This window comes from Harpia harpyja, chromosome 17, assembly GCF_026419915.1.
Source record: "Harpia harpyja isolate bHarHar1 chromosome 17, bHarHar1 primary haplotype, whole genome shotgun sequence".
Classification (NCBI taxonomy): domain Eukaryota; kingdom Metazoa; phylum Chordata; class Aves; order Accipitriformes; family Accipitridae; genus Harpia; species Harpia harpyja.
Genome location: NC_068956.1, coordinates 455826 through 475375, shown reverse-complemented (window position 1 = coordinate 475375; position 19550 = coordinate 455826). Strand labels below are relative to the sequence as shown.

The 19550-nt window shown below is 46.6% G+C and overlaps 3 protein-coding genes across 3 annotated transcripts; 2 read left to right on the top strand and 1 right to left on the bottom strand.

Annotated features, from left to right (window-relative positions):
• Positions 1-3398: 3398 nt before the first annotated feature.
• Positions 3399-5487, top strand: LOC128153424 (olfactory receptor 51E2-like). Its single transcript, XM_052812800.1, has one exon. The coding sequence runs from the start codon at positions 3435-3437 to the stop codon at positions 4389-4391; it is 957 nt and encodes a 318-aa protein (XP_052668760.1). The 5' UTR covers positions 3399-3434; the 3' UTR covers positions 4392-5487.
• Positions 5488-10130: 4643 nt separating this feature from the next.
• LOC128153432 (olfactory receptor 52R1-like) lies at positions 10131-11090 on the top strand. Its single transcript, XM_052812808.1, has one exon. The coding sequence runs from the start codon at positions 10146-10148 to the stop codon at positions 11088-11090; it is 945 nt and encodes a 314-aa protein (XP_052668768.1). The 5' UTR covers positions 10131-10145.
• A 6876-nt stretch (positions 11091-17966) lies between these two features.
• Positions 17967-19275, bottom strand: LOC128153420 (olfactory receptor 51I2-like). The gene has a single exon (XM_052812795.1). The coding sequence runs from the start codon at positions 19084-19086 to the stop codon at positions 18091-18093; it is 996 nt and encodes a 331-aa protein (XP_052668755.1). The 5' UTR covers positions 19087-19275; the 3' UTR covers positions 17967-18090.
• Between the last annotated feature and the right edge of the window lie 275 nt (positions 19276-19550).

Genomic DNA, 19550 nt, shown 5'->3' with positions numbered 1-19550 from the left:
TATTAGCACAGCTGGAGACCACAGTGGAGTGAGGCTTGCAGTGCCTTTGGTGCGTCTCCATCACCACTTCAGCAGAGCTTCATCTGCCGCTCCGTTTGCTTCCCAACCTGTGTAGCTGGAGGGTACCAAGCGGACGCTCAAGATTTGGGAACCTCTATATAAGGTACTGTCTTTTAGGAACATATGTTCAAAAAGCTTTGTGGCTGCCTCTGGGAATGGGAAACTTAATTGTGATTTAACATCTGTGTGAGAGAAAAAAGAGAGAGATGAACCACTTAAAGCTTCTAATTCCTATTCTGTGATGCCCTGAGCTCTCCACTTTGTACCATGGGGTCACTTACAGTACTTGTCAATGGATTTATTTCCTATGAGGCACAGGAAGAGCAGTGTGAGATGTATCAGAGGCATCTCGAGGAGAGGAGAAGAGAAGGAGGAGAGAAGGATGGGAAGGGGAGGGAAAGGGGGGAATGGGAGATGGAAAGATGGAGACACAAAGAGAGGGAGAGAGGGGGAAGAGGAAGGGGAAGGAGAAGAAAGAGAAGGAGAAGGAGAAGGAGAAGGAGAAGGAGAAGGAGAAGGAAGGCCATTCCTGCCACCTCCGTTTGGTTCCCACTGCCAGCTCCTCCCGTCCCAAGCCCTCCCCGAGCCCTGCACCATGCGTGTCTTCTGCCCCAGGAAACTCTCCCGTTAACCTTATGCCATGCTGCAGTCCCTGCTGCACTCTGTGGCTTTGTCCACACTATAATTAAAAGAGAGAGGAGGACAGTTCTCTGTCCTGGAGACACCTGGTGCTTCTTGGCCACATCCATGACTATCCTTTCTTCCTTTCCTAACCAGGATGGCTTTACTCCACATCCCAGTGGACATTATTCCCTGGCTGGTGCTACCTGCTCCCTCGTGCCTGGGCACTGCCTGGGGCAGGACCAGCTGGCAGCAGCCAGGGATGTCCCTGGAGGTGAGGAAGGAGTTAACGGTGTGGATGATGGTGGGATGAGGCTCCGGCCATGTCCTGCTCACTTTAGTACAGGCATAGCTTGTATGACTCCAAACGCAGCAAGTGCCTGCCCAGAGCAACTGACCTAGCCAGGACCTGGGCATATTTATAAAACAGCAGCAGAACTACAAGGAGGTACAGCTTTTTCTGCTTATAAGTGATGACAAACAGCTAGGAAAAAAAGAACAAAACACATTTGATCAAACCATCAATTAAAATGAATTTTAATTTTGGTTCAAAATGCTTTGAATTTGAGTGATGCCTTGTGGTTTTAATTTTTCTTTTCTTTTTTCCTTCTGAAGTAATATTTTGGGTTGATGTATACTTTTTTTTCTGGTGAGATGATACGGATAAATGGCTACATATTCAAAATGGCTTAGGGGGCTTTTGAGGGGGTATACATATTTCCCTCTGTCATAGGAGGGAGCAGTGGAGAGATGGATTCAGATGGTGAAGACTCTCCCATTGCCTGCTCCATCCCGGGAAGTTGGTCTTAGACCCATTTTGGTTCCATGGGACAAATCTGGTCAATGTTTATGAGCATTTACTGAGATCAGGCTGCTGCTAGTGGTCTTCTGGCTTGGATGGTTTTACTGTCTGAATGTGCTTACCTCTTGTTAAATGCAGTTACTGGGGCTTGCTGGTGGGAGGATCACCCTAGGAAAATAAATCTGCATTTACTGGTGTTTTTAAAGACATGGATCCAGTTTTTATCTCTACAGAAAGCAAGGTCCTTACAGTACCTGGTCTTCATCCCACTAGCAATCCAAAATCATTAGTCACTTCTGAAAATGTTGGTGCATTTATTGATGCCAAAGAACTAAAAATGAACTGAAATATCCAGGGATTATTTACTTTGTATGTCTGTCTCTCACAGTCACGTTCTCTCAAAAGAAATGAATACGATGGCAAATATTTTACAATGAGACTCATACTGTAATTACAGTTCAGTGGCTGGCAGGTAAGTTGGCTCAGATACTTGTGACAGTTACTGAAGTGCTTTGTTCATTCAGCTTGCATCATAATGTAAGTAAGTGGTTTGCTGAAAATTTCATCACTAGAATAGCTTTTAGACAACTTGACAGTAACAACCCACCTATGCTGTTTGTAAATTGTGTATAAAAAGCTAGAGTATGAGTCTTATTTGTCAGAGATTCAAGATGGAAAAACCCCACATCAGGGAAATAAATCATGATTGCTATTTTAGGATAAGGGCTTCACCACAGATGTGCAGTAAAAAACCGCAAACTTTTTCACAACCAAATGTGACTTTTAAAATAGCTGTATTAATAACCTGCAGAGCTCGCCATAAAAACATTTTGCATCCTTGTTTTACATGGATAGGGTGTGAAAGAAATAATCAGAAAGCTCAGAAATGTTGCAGATAGCAGTTGTGTGCTTGACCTCATGCTGTCCATACAGGGCAGGGGAGACAGTGGGTTTATTCCAGGGCAGGTACAGCCAGCTACTGACTTGCTGCCTGATCCGTCGGGGTGGATGGATGAAGTCCCATGCCGCCCAGGAGACCGAGCTAATCCCCCTCTTCTCTTCGGTCAGAGCTCAGGGCTGCGAGTCAGGCAGGGTCTGCAGCCCTGTCCCAAGCCCTCCCATGCCAGGCTGGGCTGGGCAGTGCTGGGGCTCTGACACTGTCATTGCATTGGCCTTTGACATTCCATCCCAACACTTTTTAAATCCCAATATTCTTAAAAATCTGATCCCAGAGAATAGAAAGGCACCTAAAGCAAAGGCTTTTGCATATCTTCCTCACCATTCTCCTTGGATCACAGTACTCCTGGAAAGTTTACAGGTACAGAATAAGGTAAATAATCAGAATTTTTTTCTCTACAGATATTCTGATATTTCTATATGTGTTTTTAGGCAGAAAGGATGAAAATCCGATTTGTGTGTGCAAACAAATAAATATGCATGTCTCACTCTGCGTGTCTGCAGTACTTGGGAGTGGTGGACCGTGGGAGGCAGCACAGCCAGTTTCACAGAGTACATTTCTGACAGGGCAGCACAGCACATATGGAAAAACTCAAGCAGAACTGGAGTTTAACAGGAAGCACTAAAAATCTGTTTTCTTTTTTTTTTTTAATTTTGCCCTTAAAAAAAAACAAGTCCAGCTGTTGGGTTTATCATTTAAAATGTTGATTTTACAGTGTTCTGCATTTAAAAGAATTCAAGTAATTCCTGTTCAAATTCAAATGCCATTATTTTGTGGCTGCATATGTTATTGTATATAGCCATCATGGGCTAAAGAAATAAGAGAGGAGCTCTCTGTATCAGTATGGCAACTGTAAGATTCCCCCACATTTCACAGGCACAGCCCCATGGGATTCACGGTCATGGGAAAGGATTTATAAAGCTGCTGTTTCTCTTTCCCTTGCAGCAGGGGATGTGCCATGGCATAGCATGACTGCTCTTCACCCCATATGCCATGCCCTTCCCCAACAGCTCTGACCTCAGCCCATCCTCCTTCATCTTGGCCAGCATCCCAGGGCTGGAGGCTGCTCATTTCTGGATGGCGATCCTTCTGTGCTCCGTGTACATCTTAGCGGTCACGGGCAACTGCGTGGTGCTGTTCATCGTGAAGACGGAGCCCAGCCTGCATGCTCCCATGTACTTCTTTCTCTGCATGCTGGCTGCCATCGACCTGGCCCTGTCCACGTCCACGGTGCCACGCGTCCTCTCCTTCTACTGGTTCAACACCAGGGAGATCAGCTTCAGTGCTTGCCTTGTGCAGATGTTCCTCATCCACACCCTCTCGGCCATCGAGTCCACTGTCCTCCTGGCCATGGCCGTGGACCGGTACGTGGCCATCTGCCACCCACTGAGACATGCTGCCATCCTCACCAACTCTGTGACAGTGAAAATAGGGCTGGTGGCCATGGCCAGGGGAGTTCTCTTCTTCCTGCCTTTGCCTTTGCTCCTCCTGCCCCTTCCATTCTGCAGCTCCCGGGTGCTGTCACACTCCTTCTGCCTGCACCAGGACGTGATGAACCTGGCCTGCGCCAACACCACCCCCAGCGTGGTGTACGGCCTCACTGCCATCCTGCTGGTCATGGGGCTGGACGCCATCCTCGTCTGCCTCTCCTACATCCTGATCCTCAAGGCTGTCTTGCGGCTGGCATCGTGGAAGGAGAGGCTCAAGGTGTTCAGCACCTGCGTTGCCCATATCTGCGTGGTCCTGGCCTTCTATGTGCCCCTGATTGGGCTCTCCGTGGTGCACAGGTTTGGGAAGGACCTGGCTCCGCTGGTCCATATCATCATGGGGAACATCTACATCCTGGTGCCTGCTGTGCTCAACCCCATCATCTATGGGGTGAGGACCAAGCAGATACAGAGGAGGATCCTGAATTTAATTCATATAAACAATGACAGAACTGCCCAGTGACCTATGCTCAGCTGCTCTCTCCTGTATCCTCACACCAGCTCATCTTGTTTTACAGTTAGAGTCTTTGGTGCAGGACTGTCCTCTGTTTGTATGGCACCTAGCACATGATAGGAGACTCTGAGGTGCTACCAGCAGGCAAAAAGTAAATAGCAATTGTAAACTCCTTCCAAGAGTGTTTACTCTCACCAAACTTGGAGAGATTCTACTACAATGATCTAAATCCAACCCTGATCCAGAAGGTAGAGCAATTGGAAGGAAAAGTGGCTCACCAAACTAATAAAGATGTCTTGACATTGCACTTCTTTGTTCCCATCTCACCCGTAATGATGGCAGAGCTGAGTGAATGTTACAGTGTTTTCTGAATGATTTAGTTAATCTGCTTGTGGCACATTCACTTTCCAAAAACACTTTAGCAAAATTTTTGCCAGAAACTTTGGCTGTAGCATCAATCTCTAAGTAAAATAATTACAGCAAGTGACATTATAGATGCAGAAATGCACTTCAGAAGTCCTCCACCTCTGTGGTCTTGTTCTGACCTATTGGGTATTCAGTCAAATCAGCTCAGCCTCCTTGTAGCAGATGCTGTGGAAAAATTTCAGACCCAGAGTTATTGGTAGCAATTGTAAAAATAATTTCCATTAATTATTCAATAAAATGACAATGTCTCAAGACAAAAAATAGGCAAGTTATAAATGTTAGTGATACTTCCAAGCTGAAGGATATGGTATTTCCAAGTCAAAGGTGTTTCATACCTTTGACTTCACACATGCTTGGAATTCCTAAGAAGTTACGAATTAAGTTCAAGATCTTCAGCTTTCAAGCTTTTTTTATACTTCTAGGTATTCCCCATGAAACAGAGTACCTGACAGCCTTTCCTCTCTTTATTCTCATGACTCTTCTGCCAGTGGGACACTACTACAAAACTCTTTTAATGCAATGAAGGCCAACAAGCCTTAGGGCCGATGAAGAAGGTCTGATAGTATACTGCGTTTATTTTCACACCATCACAGAATCACAGAATGGTTGAGGTTGGAGGCACCTCTGAAGGTCGTCTTGTCCAGCCCTCCAGCTCAAGCAGGGCGAGCTAGAGCCAGTTGCCTAGGGCTGTGTCCAGACAGCTTTTGAATATCTCTAAGGATGGAGACACCACTTCATATTTTGGAAAAAGGTTAAAGATCCTAGGAAAGGATGTTGTACAATAGGATTTTACAATGAAACATACAGATTTGAAGAGTGTTCACTCCTAGTTTTTTTCCTAATGTTCTTTGTCTTTTTAAAAATAAATCTGTTTCTTTATAAATAGAAAGAAACAAGCAATCTCTTCTTTTTCCTCTCAGTTTAAAGTCTTACCTTGTTGTTGTGAATCATGGTCTTCATCCTTGAGGTGGCTGCATTGCCATGCACAAGGATGTGTTTGCTGTTCCCACTGCCAGAGTCCCTGGGATTCCTCCAGTGAGAGTTGCCAGGGGTGTGTGATCTCTAATTTGAACACACTGGCTTTCACTACACAAGGGAGTAGTGCACAAAGCCTTGCACAGCAGAACTCTTCACAGGTGAGTAGAGCAGCACGAGGTACTATAAAGAAGGCTGATCTACACTCCATCAGGAGGCCCAGGTGCTCTTGAACACTGATGTCTCCATCAATAGATGATTATCACAGAATCACACAGTAATTCAGGTTGGAAGTGACCTCAGGACATCTCTAATCCAACCTCCTGCTCAAAGCAGGGGCAGCTCTAGGATCAGACAAGGTTGCTCAGGGCTTTAGCCAGTTCGGTGTTGAAAGTTTCCAAGGATGGACGTTGCACAACCTCTTTGGGTCTCTGTTACAGTGCTTGATTGTCCTTATTGTGCAAAAGCTTCTCTTTATATCTAGTTTGAACCTCTCTTATTTCAACTTACACTTGTTTTCTCTCATTCTCCTGCCATGCCATGTTGTGAGGAGCTTGGCTCCATCTTCTTGATGAGGGTAGAGGAAGGCTGCTCTTCTGCTGTCGGGTCTTCCTGAAACCTTTTCTTTTCAGGGCTGAACAAGCCCATTTTCCTAAGCTTCTCCTTATGGAGCATTGCTCCAACCCCAGCCACCCTGGGAGCCATCAGCTAAACTCGCTCCACTTTGTTGATGCCTTTTTTGCACCGGGGCCCAAAACCAGATGCAGTATCTAGATGTGGTTTAGCAAGTGCTGAGTAGACTGTGGGATAATCCTTTGGGAGGATGGCAGATCACTCTCCAGAAAGGTCAACCCAGAGCCTGAAACAATGAATATTAGGAGTAACTGCTAGAGAAGGAGGAAAGACAAAAATAAATATTATAGAGCATGTAAATCTGCACTGATTCACACTGTGCAAGTGGAAGGATGCTTGATGGTCTAAGATTTGTAGGGAGAAGTTTCGTTTGGTGTTAGGCCAGTTTGTGCAGGGGTTTATCTAGTTGGGTCCTAAAAACCTTCAAGGATGGAGGCAGCACAGCCCCTCTGGGCAACCTTCCTTTGCTTAGCATGTGCTGCTGTTGCCCCTGTATGTGCTGGCGTAGTATAAGCAAGTTTAGCTGTGAAAAAGAAATAAATTGAGAAAAACAGAGAAATATGTGGAAAGCAGGCAATGAACAACAAGTTCCATCAGGGAGGACAGAAGATGGGTCTAAGCACTGCACTTGGGGGCTCTTGCATCTTGCCCATAACTTCTAGGTGTGCTAAAAGAGGTATTTTACCAAAGATGCATGCTGTCTTGCATCAGGGCCTTCAAATGACAGCAATGTTTGGTGCAGTTTCTTCCAATTGCCAGCTAACACTGAGTAAAATGGCGGTCCTTTTTGTAGTCTGTACTTGTATAGCTTCAGTCTCCATGAAATGCATCTTGTTATAACCTTTTCTGCTACATTAAAGTACATTTTATCTCAAATAAATACTTTCATTTTAAGTGAGTTACAAGTAGTTGCCATCTGGGACTTAAAGGCAATTTTGCCCCCTGTCATTTTTTGTCATATTCTGTTTTATTAGCGTTTAGAAGAGTAAAAAATTTTCATAAAAATAAAACCAATCTGTACCTGCCTAATGTGATTTGAGAAGTGTGAATGAATTTTTCAGAGGTGTGCTATGAATCTAAACTCTTTTTAGATGGCCGCGGTGTTGAGAAATGGCTCCTGCTCATTCTCCATATGTTCCTTATTTTTTTTCCTTTTGTGCTGAGAGAAAAATTAATAAAGAAAAATGAATGAGCCATCCTGAAAATGCTGTATCAGATTTCCTAGCCATCTATTTCTCAGAAAGACAGTAAATAGAGCCTCAGAGCAGGGAGGTGTGATGAATTTCTTCTGGGTATGGATGAAAACTGTGTGGGATTCTCACAGGACAGAATGGGAGTGTGGTTTGCACAGCAGTGGGGAGAGGATTGGGAGTCACAGGAGCCTGGAGGTGGCAATGGAGGTAACAAGGATTTGCATGGGGCTGGAGCAGTTCTTGGAGATCTCCTGGACAATCTCCAAGCAATCTCCTCCTCTTCTCTCTCTTCTCTTCTCTTCTCTTCTCTTCTCTTCTCTTCTCTTCTCTTCTCTTCTCTTCTCTTCTCTTCTCTTCTCTCTCTTCTCTTCTCTTCTCTTCTCTTCTCTTCTCTTCTCTTCTCTTCTCTTCTCTTCTCTTCTCTTCTCTTCTCTTCTCTTCTCTTCTCTTCTCTTCTCTCTCCAAGTACTCCTGGGATTGGACCTGGGGACCCAGTGTCTTTGCACACTTTGGCATTTCTGCTGCCCCAGACTCTCAGTAGTCTGCCTTGGGGTTTGATCTGGTTCTCCAATAAACGAAGGGGGTCTTATTTGCACAATTTGCTTTTTAATTGAAACTGGCATTGCCAATGATTTGGCACAGAGATGCTATATTGCATGAACACCACAAAAACAGCACAGGGAGGTGCAGTGTGCCACACAGAAGTGAGAGTTACTTAACAAACATGCGGAGGGCTCTCAAATCTGCCTCTCATTATTTCACCATTCTCCATCTATGTAATGGGGATGATGTTGCTGACTTCCCTCTCTAAGCTTGTATTAGAGCTATGGAGGAAAAATAGCAGAGAAAGGATAGATTGCTGTTGTTTGGAAAGTACTTCATAATTCATGCTGCTGCAGTTTTAATTACAAACCCAGTCCTGTGATTTAATCTTGAACTGCCCCATCGTTCTTAAGTCTCCTCCAAATAAACACATTGCAAGAAAAAAAGATACAAAACTGGGCAACATGCAGCTGTGTCTAGGAGGTCATCAGCACCGAGGGGGTTAAAAATTGTATGTTTCTCTCTCTCTAATTACACCTTAAGTAGCAGGGGAAATGCAGAGCTCCCTGCAGAATTTATCTGTCAGACAGGTAAATATCTCCTGGTCTCTGCAGTGCAGAGTCCCTGCATGGAAACCTGCAGGAGGCAGGTGAGTGTTTAGAGTTTGAGCAGCAATTTGTTGCTCTGCAACACAGCCTTTTATGCCATCACCCCTCCTGGGCAGCAGCAGCAAGTGTTGAACAGCCACGAGTTCGTGGAACTTGCAGGCACGCTCCTACTCTCACATTGCCTTTGCCTGGGAATTGCGTTCCCTGTTCTGGTGTTCTCCATGGAAGAATGAAGTTTTAGATAAAGCAGCACCAACAGAGGCAGCTGGCAGGAAGGAGGTGGAATGAAGAAAGAAAAGTATCGGGAATTTCAGTTCCTAGGATGTTTACAGCCTTTACATGGAAAAAACCCCAGGAAATCTCTCCCAGAATGCAGGTGACCCCAAGCCATATGTGTCTGTAAGGTTTCAAGCACAGCCCCAACAGCCCAGCTCCAGCTGGTGACTGGTGGCCATGCTGGGCTGGCCTGCGGTTGTCATGGTGTAAAATCTCCCTCCGGATGCAGTGGGAGCTGGCTTAGCTAGCACCGGACCCTCATGGAGGAAAAGCCTAGCTCTCTTCTGGGAAGCTGCTGTGGTCTCCTCCATCCCTTTGCTCCCTGCAGCTCCTGAGCACAAGTGCGGTCAGCCCCATGAAGATTTCTGAAAGGTCTTATCAGGTCAGGTACGTTGGCCTAATCTGTGCTGCAGGGCTCTTCAAGGAATCCTTTTTCTCAGGTATTAGGGAGAAAAACATGAGCTGAGCAATGTGCAAGGACTGAGCGAGCTGCAGTCTTTTTTGGGGGGAGAATGGACATCACTGGAGCACTACATTTGTGTGTGAGGGGTGTCAAATACTGTGGCACTGGCTCAGTTTTTTTGCCCTGAAATTGGATGTTTCTTGACTGAGGCAAGCACTTGTTGCCTCTGTTTAGGCTGGCAAGCAGCACAGTGCTGTTAAAAGCTTCTGTAGAGCTATAGGGCTGGCGCTAATGACTTCATAGCCCCACTACACACATTTCAAGAAGGTTTACTTCAGACCAGCTTTAATCTGGTCTCCTGGGCTGGACATCCTTTGGACACCGGAGAGTATCAGGTGTGCACCTTGTCAGTCTTCCTGCTCAATTTGATCCAGGAGGAATCCAGTCTGCATGCTCCAGGACCACTCCACCGTGTGGGACAGGGCACTTTCAGTGGAAACTGGCAGGACACTTGCTTCAGAAGTGCTCTCCTGAACCAGTGCAAGCAACTGTCACAGGGATGGCTGGCTGTGTGGGGAATTTGAGCTTCTAGACTGTACCTCATGCCAGTGTCTGTTTGCCACTGACCAAATCAGGTCGAGGGTGTTTGACGCTTTTTTACAGGACGCAAGAGCCTTCAGTGTAGGCAAGAGACAAGAAGGGTTTAATGTCTCTGAACTCTACTGCCTTCTCCCACCCTCCCTATTTCCTACTCGTTGGCATCCCTGGGCTGGAGGAGGAGCAGTTCTGGATTGCCTTCCCCTTCTGCATCATGTATGCCATTGCTGTGCTGGGGAACATCACCCTTCTCCTCATTATAAAGGCAGAGCCAAGCCTGCATGAGCCCATGTACCTCTTCCTGGCCATGCTGGCCTTCACTGACCTGGTCCTATCAACATCCACACTACCAAAAATGCTTGCCATCTTCTGGCTGGGCTCCTGGGAGATTGGGTTTCTCTCCTGCCTTGCTCAGTTGTTTTTCATCCATACCTTCTCATCGGTGGAGTCAGGTATGCTCATGGCCATGGCCTTGGATCGCTACATTGCTATTTGCCGCCCGCTGCAGCACTCCAGCATCCTCTCTGTGCAGGTGGTTGTGGCCCTCGGGAGCCTGGTGCTGGTGCGTGGGGTCCTCCTGGTGAGTCCCTTCTGCTTCCTCCTCTGCAGGATGCCCTTCTGCCAGCATCATGTCATCTCCCACTCCTACTGTGAGCACATGGCCGTGGTGAAGCTGGCCTGTGGGGACACCAAAGTCAATGTCATTTATGGCCTTTTCGTGGCTTTTGTAGTGACAGGATTTGACATAATCCTGATCTCTCTGTCCTACACCATGATCCTGCAGGTGGTAATGAGACTGTCATCCACAGAGGCACGACTTAAAGCCTTCAGCACTTGTGCATCCCATGTCTGTGTCATCCTTGCCTTTTATGTCCCCGGCCTCTTCACGTTCCTCACCCACCGGTTTGGGCAGAGCATCCCTCCCCACATCCATATAATGGTGGCCAATCTCTACCTGCTAGTGCCCCCCATGTTAAACCCCATTGTTTACGGGGTGAGAACCAAGAAGCTCTGGGACAGGGTGGTCCTCCTCTTCCAGCAAAAGGGAACATGACCCATACATATGTGCCTCAAACTGTACTCATAATTTACTGATGATGCTGGTAAATTTAATGCAAGTTAACGCTGTGACTATTTATTTGTTCAGGAAGGAACCCTTCCTCAGTGCCTGGAGTTTAAGCAATGCACTCTTGCAGAAATCACTTGATTGTCTCTTGCATTATCCCTGTCCAGGAGGTTTCAACCATTGTGTGATGAAACTTGGCATAAAGACATTCAGTCTGGCTTCTACACCACTGGGAGATGGAGAGTTCACCCCTTCCAGAAGTTAAACTCCTCACTGTTAAAATTCTTTCACTATTAAAAAAAAAAAAATCCTCTCATGATTAAAATATTTATACTGTAAGGCTGAACATCTCCAAAAGATCTTCCTGCAGCAGCTTTCATTATATGAAGAGTATTCCCTGGACTGTGTAATGGTATTTAAAAGACATGTAGATGTGGCACTTAGGGACATGGTTTAGTGGTGGACTTGGCAGTGTTAGGTTAATGGTTGGACTTGATGATCTTAAAGGTCTTTTCCAACCTAAATGATTCTATGATTCTATGGGAAGGTGGTCAGATGGGAATAGTGACTGTCCTTGTAGAAGGAGATAGGTAGAATTAAATTTTAAGCATTAACCTTTTTTTTTGTAAGGAAAGCAAAACCTACAATAATCCTATGCTAGCAAATTCCAAAAGTCCTATGTAAATGTAAACCCTTTAAAAAGTATCAGAAATCCTTGCTGATGCAGTGATTTGGGGTGACCTATCACAGCAAGATCATTGCTAACAGGATTGCACTATACTAAGTCAACTACCCCAATAAACAGGTAAATATGTTTTACAAAATCACTGCTCTATATCTGAAAAAGGTAGGCAGCAGAATGAGGTGAAGGTCAGACAACCCAAACTCAAGTACATTATGGACTTTTGCTCTACTATTAGTGCAAACTGAAGAGCACTAATGGATGGAGAGGAGATCTCTGACCTGGCCTGGCATTTCTTGGAGGTCCCTATCTTCCTGAGCAGCCCTGATTATCGTGACCACCCACGAGGAGTCTCTGGGCTCTGCTATCTCTCTGTGAGCTCCATACCAGCAGGGAAGCAGGAGGGGGAGCCCCAGGAAGAGAACATGCACTTCTGCTGAAGCAAAGCAGATGTTAGGCTGCAGACAAAATGGGAAATGAATATTTTTTTGGCACTATTTCAGTAGAATATTTACATTTCAACTCAATTCACCCTTTTTCTTCAGATAAAACAGAAGTAGCTTTTCACAGACCACAGATGAGAGGCAGGGGAAGCCAAAGGCGGAGAGACATGACTGCAGTTTGCCTAAGAGCCAGTCTCAGATCACCCACTTCATAAAGCAGGGCTGCACCATTTCTTGTGGACTGATGCTCACCCACCACCATTCTGGTGAGGTAGAAGCCCCATTTTTCTTCAGGCCCCACAAAAAATGTTGTTGTTTTCATTTTCATTAAGAACATAGGAGCTGTCCTCATGACCAATGTCCATCCATTCCACCACGCTGCCTCCTCCAGTGGCAATGGGAGAGGTCTTCTAAGAGATGCCTTTTTTAAATAAGAAATAAGAGCAGGGGATCGCTGCTAGTCAGATATGTGCAAAGGTGACTGGCTGATTCACACAGCTCCTTGTGACCTATGAGATGTGTGCATACAAGCCATCACCACCACATACTATCAGATACTCAGCACCAACAGCTTAGGCTCTTACTCTGGGATTCCCTTCTCTGTAAATAAATACAGCTGGCTGTGACGTCTGGATCATTGCACAGTAGGGATGGGGAGGTTGCTAGGGTGGGAGGGGGTCAGTAGTTCCCTCCAGTCAATGCTAATGCTGCATGTGAGCTGCCTGGAGAAAGTGATGGGAAAGCCGAGGAGGTCTGTACCCGAACCAGGGACACAAGCACACTTTCATGGGGTGGGTGGGTGTACAACTTCGGGGTGGTGCTTTGAAATACAAAGGCAACAAATGGTTCCATTGCTAAAAAAGGCCAAACCTGGCCATTTTGATGGGTAGCCCAGTGTTTTCAGGAGTTTCATCTCCTGACAATGGTGTCTGAGGCCACAGCTGCCAGGAAAGGGAGATCTTGCCACCATCGCTCTCCCCTCTTGGTAGGTTCACATCTGTCCTTCTCACCCCTACAGAGGGTCTCCCAGGAAATTTTCCTCCTGTCTGATGTCTCCGTGTTGAAGCCAGAAGCCAACACCACATTCAAGTCCTGCTCTGACTTCACACCTAGTTTCTAGTCCTATTTAGCTCCTGGCGCTAACCCAAGGCAATTCCATAGTAGCCTCCCACTTGACACTGGGATTCACTCTTAATGGTATGTTTGCATCATGTCCTTTGAGAAAGTGGATCAACCAAAAAAAAAGAAGCAGAAGTATCCAGTGAGCCTGGGAGTCCTGGGGGATTTTGTGGAGTGGTGATACAACGATGCATTCACTGGCAGCCTGGAGGCAAGATGCTCAGGCAGCTCATATTTAGGTATTGCTCCATATTTAAGGCAAAGTGATCTGCTTTTTCTGGGCTGCTTTTCACATGTCAGCTGTTAGATGATTTCAGACAGTTTTGTCAGTGTTACTGTAGTATTAGTGTTAAAGTGATTATTAGTTTTAAAGGGATGATGTGCACGTAATGAGGAGCTTTTTACCCTCAGACCCTTTTCTTGTCAATGAGGGCTGTGTGCACCGTTTATCTGACTGGGGTAGACATCGGGGTGAGACAAACTGCCTTCTGGCAGTGCCTGTTCCCCAGTGTGATTGGTCGGGTCCAGACAACCAGCTGAGATGCTGATACGTACACAGCAGGCATCTGCACCTAGGTGAGGGGCACCTGTAAGGAAGAACGATCCTTACCTGTGTTACAGCTTGGCAAGGTGGGTAAGTAGGACTGAAATCTTCTCTTATCAGCATGCAGAAGTGGTTCCTGTACACCACAGGGAGCTGCCAGAGCTCTCCTCCCTGTGAGAGGGTGATTTGCTTATTGTTTACTTCATTTATACTGGAAAAGAGCACTTGCATTTGTACATACGAGAATATCCAAGTCCAAAATCTTTCACTCTTGGGCTAGCAGATGTTCACAATGCTGCTTTTTGGCAGCACTCTGGTGAATGCTTGTTGGCTGGATCCTGCAAAATGTTGCTGCACTATCTGAGTTCTCAGCTGTGCACAGCTCTTGAAGATGCAGAAACCACTTGGTGCAAAGGCACTTATACCAGGTCTTTGCTGCCAAGGTTATTTTTAGGGAAGGAAGAGATCACCAAGTCTGATATTCATTCACAGAAAGAAAGAAATTAGAGTTGCAAAGAATTTAAAAAAAAAAAGGGGGGAGATCTAAAATGAGGATGAAGCTCACAGCCAGCAGAGAAGATGTGTTCTGCAATACCTGCACAGAAGGGGTATGGGAATCTCATTCATAAAGCATGGGAAGCTACACTCAGATATCCAGGTGAGGGAGTCACCTGGCAATGTCAGAGCACAGGTCTAAGTATCTCCACGACGCTCCTTCTCTTGCTTTTCTGCAGGACAAGGAAAAGCCAGAGCAAGGACCAGTGAACTCCCTCCATGACTACCAAGTCCAGAGGTGGGCTTTCTGTATGAGATACAAGTCTGCTTTCTCCCTTCATCCATGATGCCACCTCTCAAGTCTTTTTGCCGTCTGGTGCAACACAGTCAATACAGTGTCACATCTGTCAATCTGGTAAACAGGTCTCTGTGTCCTGGCATAGAGAAGCCCATAATTGAACGATCAACTAGGTAATATGTGCCTCCATCTCCATAAGATTTCTGACTTTTGGGAGCTGTAGTTCTCCATGCCAAGAACTGATCACAAAGGTAAAATGCTCTCTTGCTGTCTCAGCAAACTCAGAAGACTGGATCCCCATCACTGCAGTGAGAGAGAAGTGAAGAAAGCTTTGCTTTATGGCATGATTACTCTTTTATGATTTCTGTGAATTCCTTTGTAGGATGAGTGGGATCTGCTGCTTGATCTTTGACAGGGCGAAGATGCTGCACTAGGAAAATGATCAACATTTCTAGCTTCCTTAGACCTTCTACCTTCCTTCTAACAGGAATCCCAGGAATGGAAAGTGGGAACGTGTGGCTTGCTGTCCCTTTCTGCTGCATGTACGTTATTTCTATCCTGGGAAATAGTGCAATCCTCTTTGTCATCAAAGCAGAGCGCAGCTTCCATGAGCCTGTGTACCTCTTTCTGTGCATGCTGGCTATCACAGAGCTTGGTGTGTCTCTGTCCATGCATATAGTAGAACAGCTGGTGAATAATAGTTTAGATACTCTCTACTCCATCCTGTCATCCGTTTGACTGCTGAGGATCCTGAATCTTTAAACTCCTCTTATGCAGTAGATGAAATATACCTTGTTTCTAGACCCACAGCATTTTCTTTGCTGTATAAAGGAGTGTTGCAGTATCTACAGTCTTCTATACATTCCTGGTCAATAATGCAGAAGCTGTAACTGCCTGAGGTTCCTGAGCTAATGGCCCTTCTTTTTAGACGAGGAGGACATAGCAATGGACATGTGGGGTAAGAGTTTCCCACCTTCACCATGGCACTGGGTCAGCTGGACCCAGAGCTCCTGCCAGAATGAGGCAGTTGATCTTCCTGGCTAGCACTGCCTGTGCATGTATGTGCAGGGAAAATCTAATGCTTCCTAGATGTGCTCAGCCATGTAGCCTCTAGTGCATCAACATGCACTACAGCATAGATCTATATACGTGCAATAGCTGTTTATTCAAGCTTTTTACACCTGCAGCCAGACTTGCTAAGACTGTGAAGTGTCTAAGGACCTGGGTGTATGGCAAAGCCCTCTTGTTCCAGCCAGGTGACATTTCCAGCAGGAACAAGACATATCCAAAAGCTGTGATTCGTGCTGCAGGAGCTGAAAGTCACCATACATTTCCCTTCCCAGGGACTGTAACCAGCCCACACAGGGGTCTTGCAGACTCACAGCAGCTGGGCGTCTGCTCTGCCTGGACCAGCCACTTAATGGCTCAATGCAGACCCCCAATGGGAATGGAGCCTGTACAATATCACTGCAGCAGCACTGGGCTCACAATACCATCAGGTCATAATGGGAGCAGAATTATGCGTAAAAAGGGTTCAGGTCAGATCCCCAGCTGGTATGAACAGCTCCACCATCCTCTATTACAGCAACAGGAGAGCCAGCCCCCACTGGGGACTCCTGAAACGAGGTGCCTCCATGTGCACTGGGTGTTTAAGCTTCTACCACTCAGGAGGAGATCTAATCAAGACAGAGCCTGGAGAAGAGTGGCAACACAGCTGTACATCAAAGGCCAGTGCCTTCTTCACAGGTCTGCAGCATCCACCACCCCAGGAGGGGCTAAGAAGGGCCAAAATAAATCCTGCCGCCTTTTTTCCCTTACATAAAGCTGTCTTTACTGAGAACAACCAAGGAACACTGGTATTTACTGAAGCCTAAATGGGCAAATGAATACCCAAGAGAAATTACAGAAAAATAACAAAAAATACCCTACACATTCCAAGTCAGACTGAGAACTGCATGGTCGTCAGTGCTTTACAGGTTACCTGATAAGATTTCGCTGATGTGACCCAGACAACAGAAGCCACCTTCCTCAGGCTGAGCCCCCTTCCTAGGGTTTTAGGGTTGAGCACTGGGTTTGACAAACCTTCATGGGGTTTCCCTGTCTCTCATGGCAGCCCAGGAGAACTATCAACAGATGTATTACATATACCTACCACCATGCAGCAAGAGTTTCTTCAAAATTCTTGCTTTGAGACCCACTTCTGTGGGAGTTGTGATCCAAACACTAGCTTATCACATTCAGATGTTACCAAGTCCTGTGGTGGTTCTGTGTGTGTTGGGGCTGTGGTACACTCACTTATTACAGCAGAAGGAAGCACACCTTCTATGTGGAGCCAAGAATTTATTGTTATTGCAATTAAAGTTTTAACAATCTTATAAAACCATAGAAGACAGTTGCTATCAGTCCAGTGGCTGACCTAGTGTCATCTGCAGGCTTTAAGAGTTCACTGTGCACTTCCTCATCCAGCTCACTGATGACAATGCAGAATAAAATGAGTCCTAGCAGAGATCCCTTGGGAAGGCCACTGGTGACTCTTGTCTGGACTGAAAATTATCTACCCTTACTTTAACCAAAATTCCATCCCTAGAAGCGGGTTTCCTCCAATCCCCCTTATGAAAAGTAATTTCATTAAAAGCATTTATCCAAAGGCTTTTGGGCATCCATGTGTGTTGTGGGCATTGGATCCCTCCAGCTGGAGCCACTGACACAGAAGTCCAGTACACCACCGCAGCAGTATTCCCCCTTGCAGTAGCCTGGATGACTCTGCAAGAGCTTTACCCATACATGTTTACCCATATGCTTAGTGACTTTATTCTTTACCACAGTCTCTACTGTCCCACCAGCAATGGAAATCAAGCCCACTGGTCAGCAGCTCTCAGGAACCCCATGGACCCCCTTTTGCAGGTGGAGTTGAAGGAATGATCTGCCCCACAGCACCATGACCATTTGCAATAGAGGGATGCCCCCTTCGCAGCAGCTCTGCAGCTTCACGTCTGAGCTCCTTTCAGACTCTCAGGTGAATGACATCTGGTCCTGGGAGTTAGTGATATTTAACAGATATTTCTTTGATGTAACTCCTCCTCTATATTACTTCAAACTGATCAAGATCCTCTAATTCATCTACTACTAAGACAGTGTTGGGTATAGAAATCCGATGCAAAGAATTCACTGAGCTTCTCTGCTATGGCCTTGCCACCCCTGAGTATGCTTCTGACCCTTGGTCACCAAGTGGTCCACCTGTTTCCTAGCTGGATTCCTGCTTTTGATGCATTTAAAGAGCGTTCTACTGACAATTAGAGCATTCTTGCAAGGTGCTTTTCCCATTAGCTTTTCTCTCTCTCAAATTCCCGCTTATGTTCGACCTATCACTTTTTATGGGCATTTCATGTAGGCAAGCTTCCCACTTCTCAACGACTTCTGGGCTGCTGGCCATGGCCAGGCCAGGCCAGTCTTGGACACAGAAGCCTGAGGAGGCCTTTGCGAATGGGCTTGTTTTTCATGCTGTAGATGATGGGGTTCAACACAGGCGGGACAAAAAGGTAGACATTGGCCATGAGCGCGTGGCTGAAGGGTGCAGCATTCTTCCCATACCGGTATATAATGGACAGGCTGACCATGGGGACATAGAAGATGAGGACAGCGCAGAAGTGAGAGACGCAAGTGTTGAGGGCTTTGGTCTGCTCCTCTCTGGAGGTGATGCCCACCACGGCCTTAATGATCATGGTGTAGGACAAGGTGATGAGCACTGAGTCCAGGATCACAAACAGCACCAGGGTTAGGCCGTACAGGCTGTTCAGGGTGGAGTCTGTGCATGCCAGCCGTATCATGTCCTGGTGCAGGCAATAGGAGTGGGACAGCACGTGGGACCTGCAGAACTGCAGTTGCGTGAGCAGGCAGATAAGTGGGAGCAGCGTCAGAGAGCGGCAGACCATCCCCAGCCCAATCTTTGCAATCCTGGCACTGGTGAGGATGGAGGAGTATCTCAACGGACAGCAGATAGCCATGTAGCGATCAAAGGCCATGGCAAGAAGTACTGAGGACTCCATGAAGGAGAAGGCATGGATGCAGAACATCTGGGTGAGGCAGACTGGGAAGCTGATCTCTCCGGTGCCAAACCAAAAGACGCGCAGAACCGTGGGCAGGGTGGACAGAGTCAGGCCCAGGTCCGTGATGGCCAGCATCGAAAGGAAGTAGTACATGGGCTGGTGGAGCCTTCGATTCGCTCTCACGACGAGCAGGATGGTGCCATTTCCCAGCATGGTGATGAGATACATCAGACAGCAAGGGAAGAAAACCCAGCGGTGGAAACGAGCCATCCCGGGAATGCCGGTCAGCAGGAAAGCCGGAGCACGGCTGCTGTTCCCTGGGGACATGCTTGCTCCATGCTGACACCCTGCCTGCATTAAAGGCCCCTTTTTAATTAGCAATTCAAAGATAATGCAGGTTTAGATTTTGTAGGGCAATGAAAATGAACAGTCTGGTGTTTTGGTGTGAAGATCTCATTTCTTTTCTCCTCCTTGAAGATGTGCCAGAGCATAGGCAACCACTTTGCAGTGCTGGTTCAGTTCTTTTTCCTGCTTTATGTTCCCCAGGCTCCTTACCTGTAAAGTCAATAATAACGTCATTAATTGCACCGGGGCTATATCCCTCCCAGGACATAGCTACAGCCTCTTCTCTCAGTCGCTGTAAGCAACATCGCCATCCTTCCCTGGCACTCAGGCCCTGGTCTCTGCTTCTATGTGGGTGCCTCTCCAGCTCTCTGCATCAGATTTGCAGCCTTTCCTCTCAGTCCCCAGCCTTTTCCACACCCCCACTCTCAGTCCCTGATGCACACAGCCTCACCCCAGGCACTTCCATGCAGGACATT

What these genes read in the sequence shown, in the direction of transcription:
- LOC128153424 (XM_052812800.1), top strand. Translation starts at nt 3,435, where the DNA reads ATGCCCTTCCCCAACAGCTCTGACCTCAGCCCATCCTCCTTCATCTTG.
- LOC128153432 (XM_052812808.1), top strand. Translation starts at nt 10,146, where the DNA reads ATGTCTCTGAACTCTACTGCCTTCTCCCACCCTCCCTATTTCCTACTC.
- LOC128153420 (XM_052812795.1), bottom strand. Translation starts at nt 19,086, where the DNA reads ATGCAGGCAGGGTGTCAGCATGGAGCAAGCATGTCCCCAGGGAACAGC.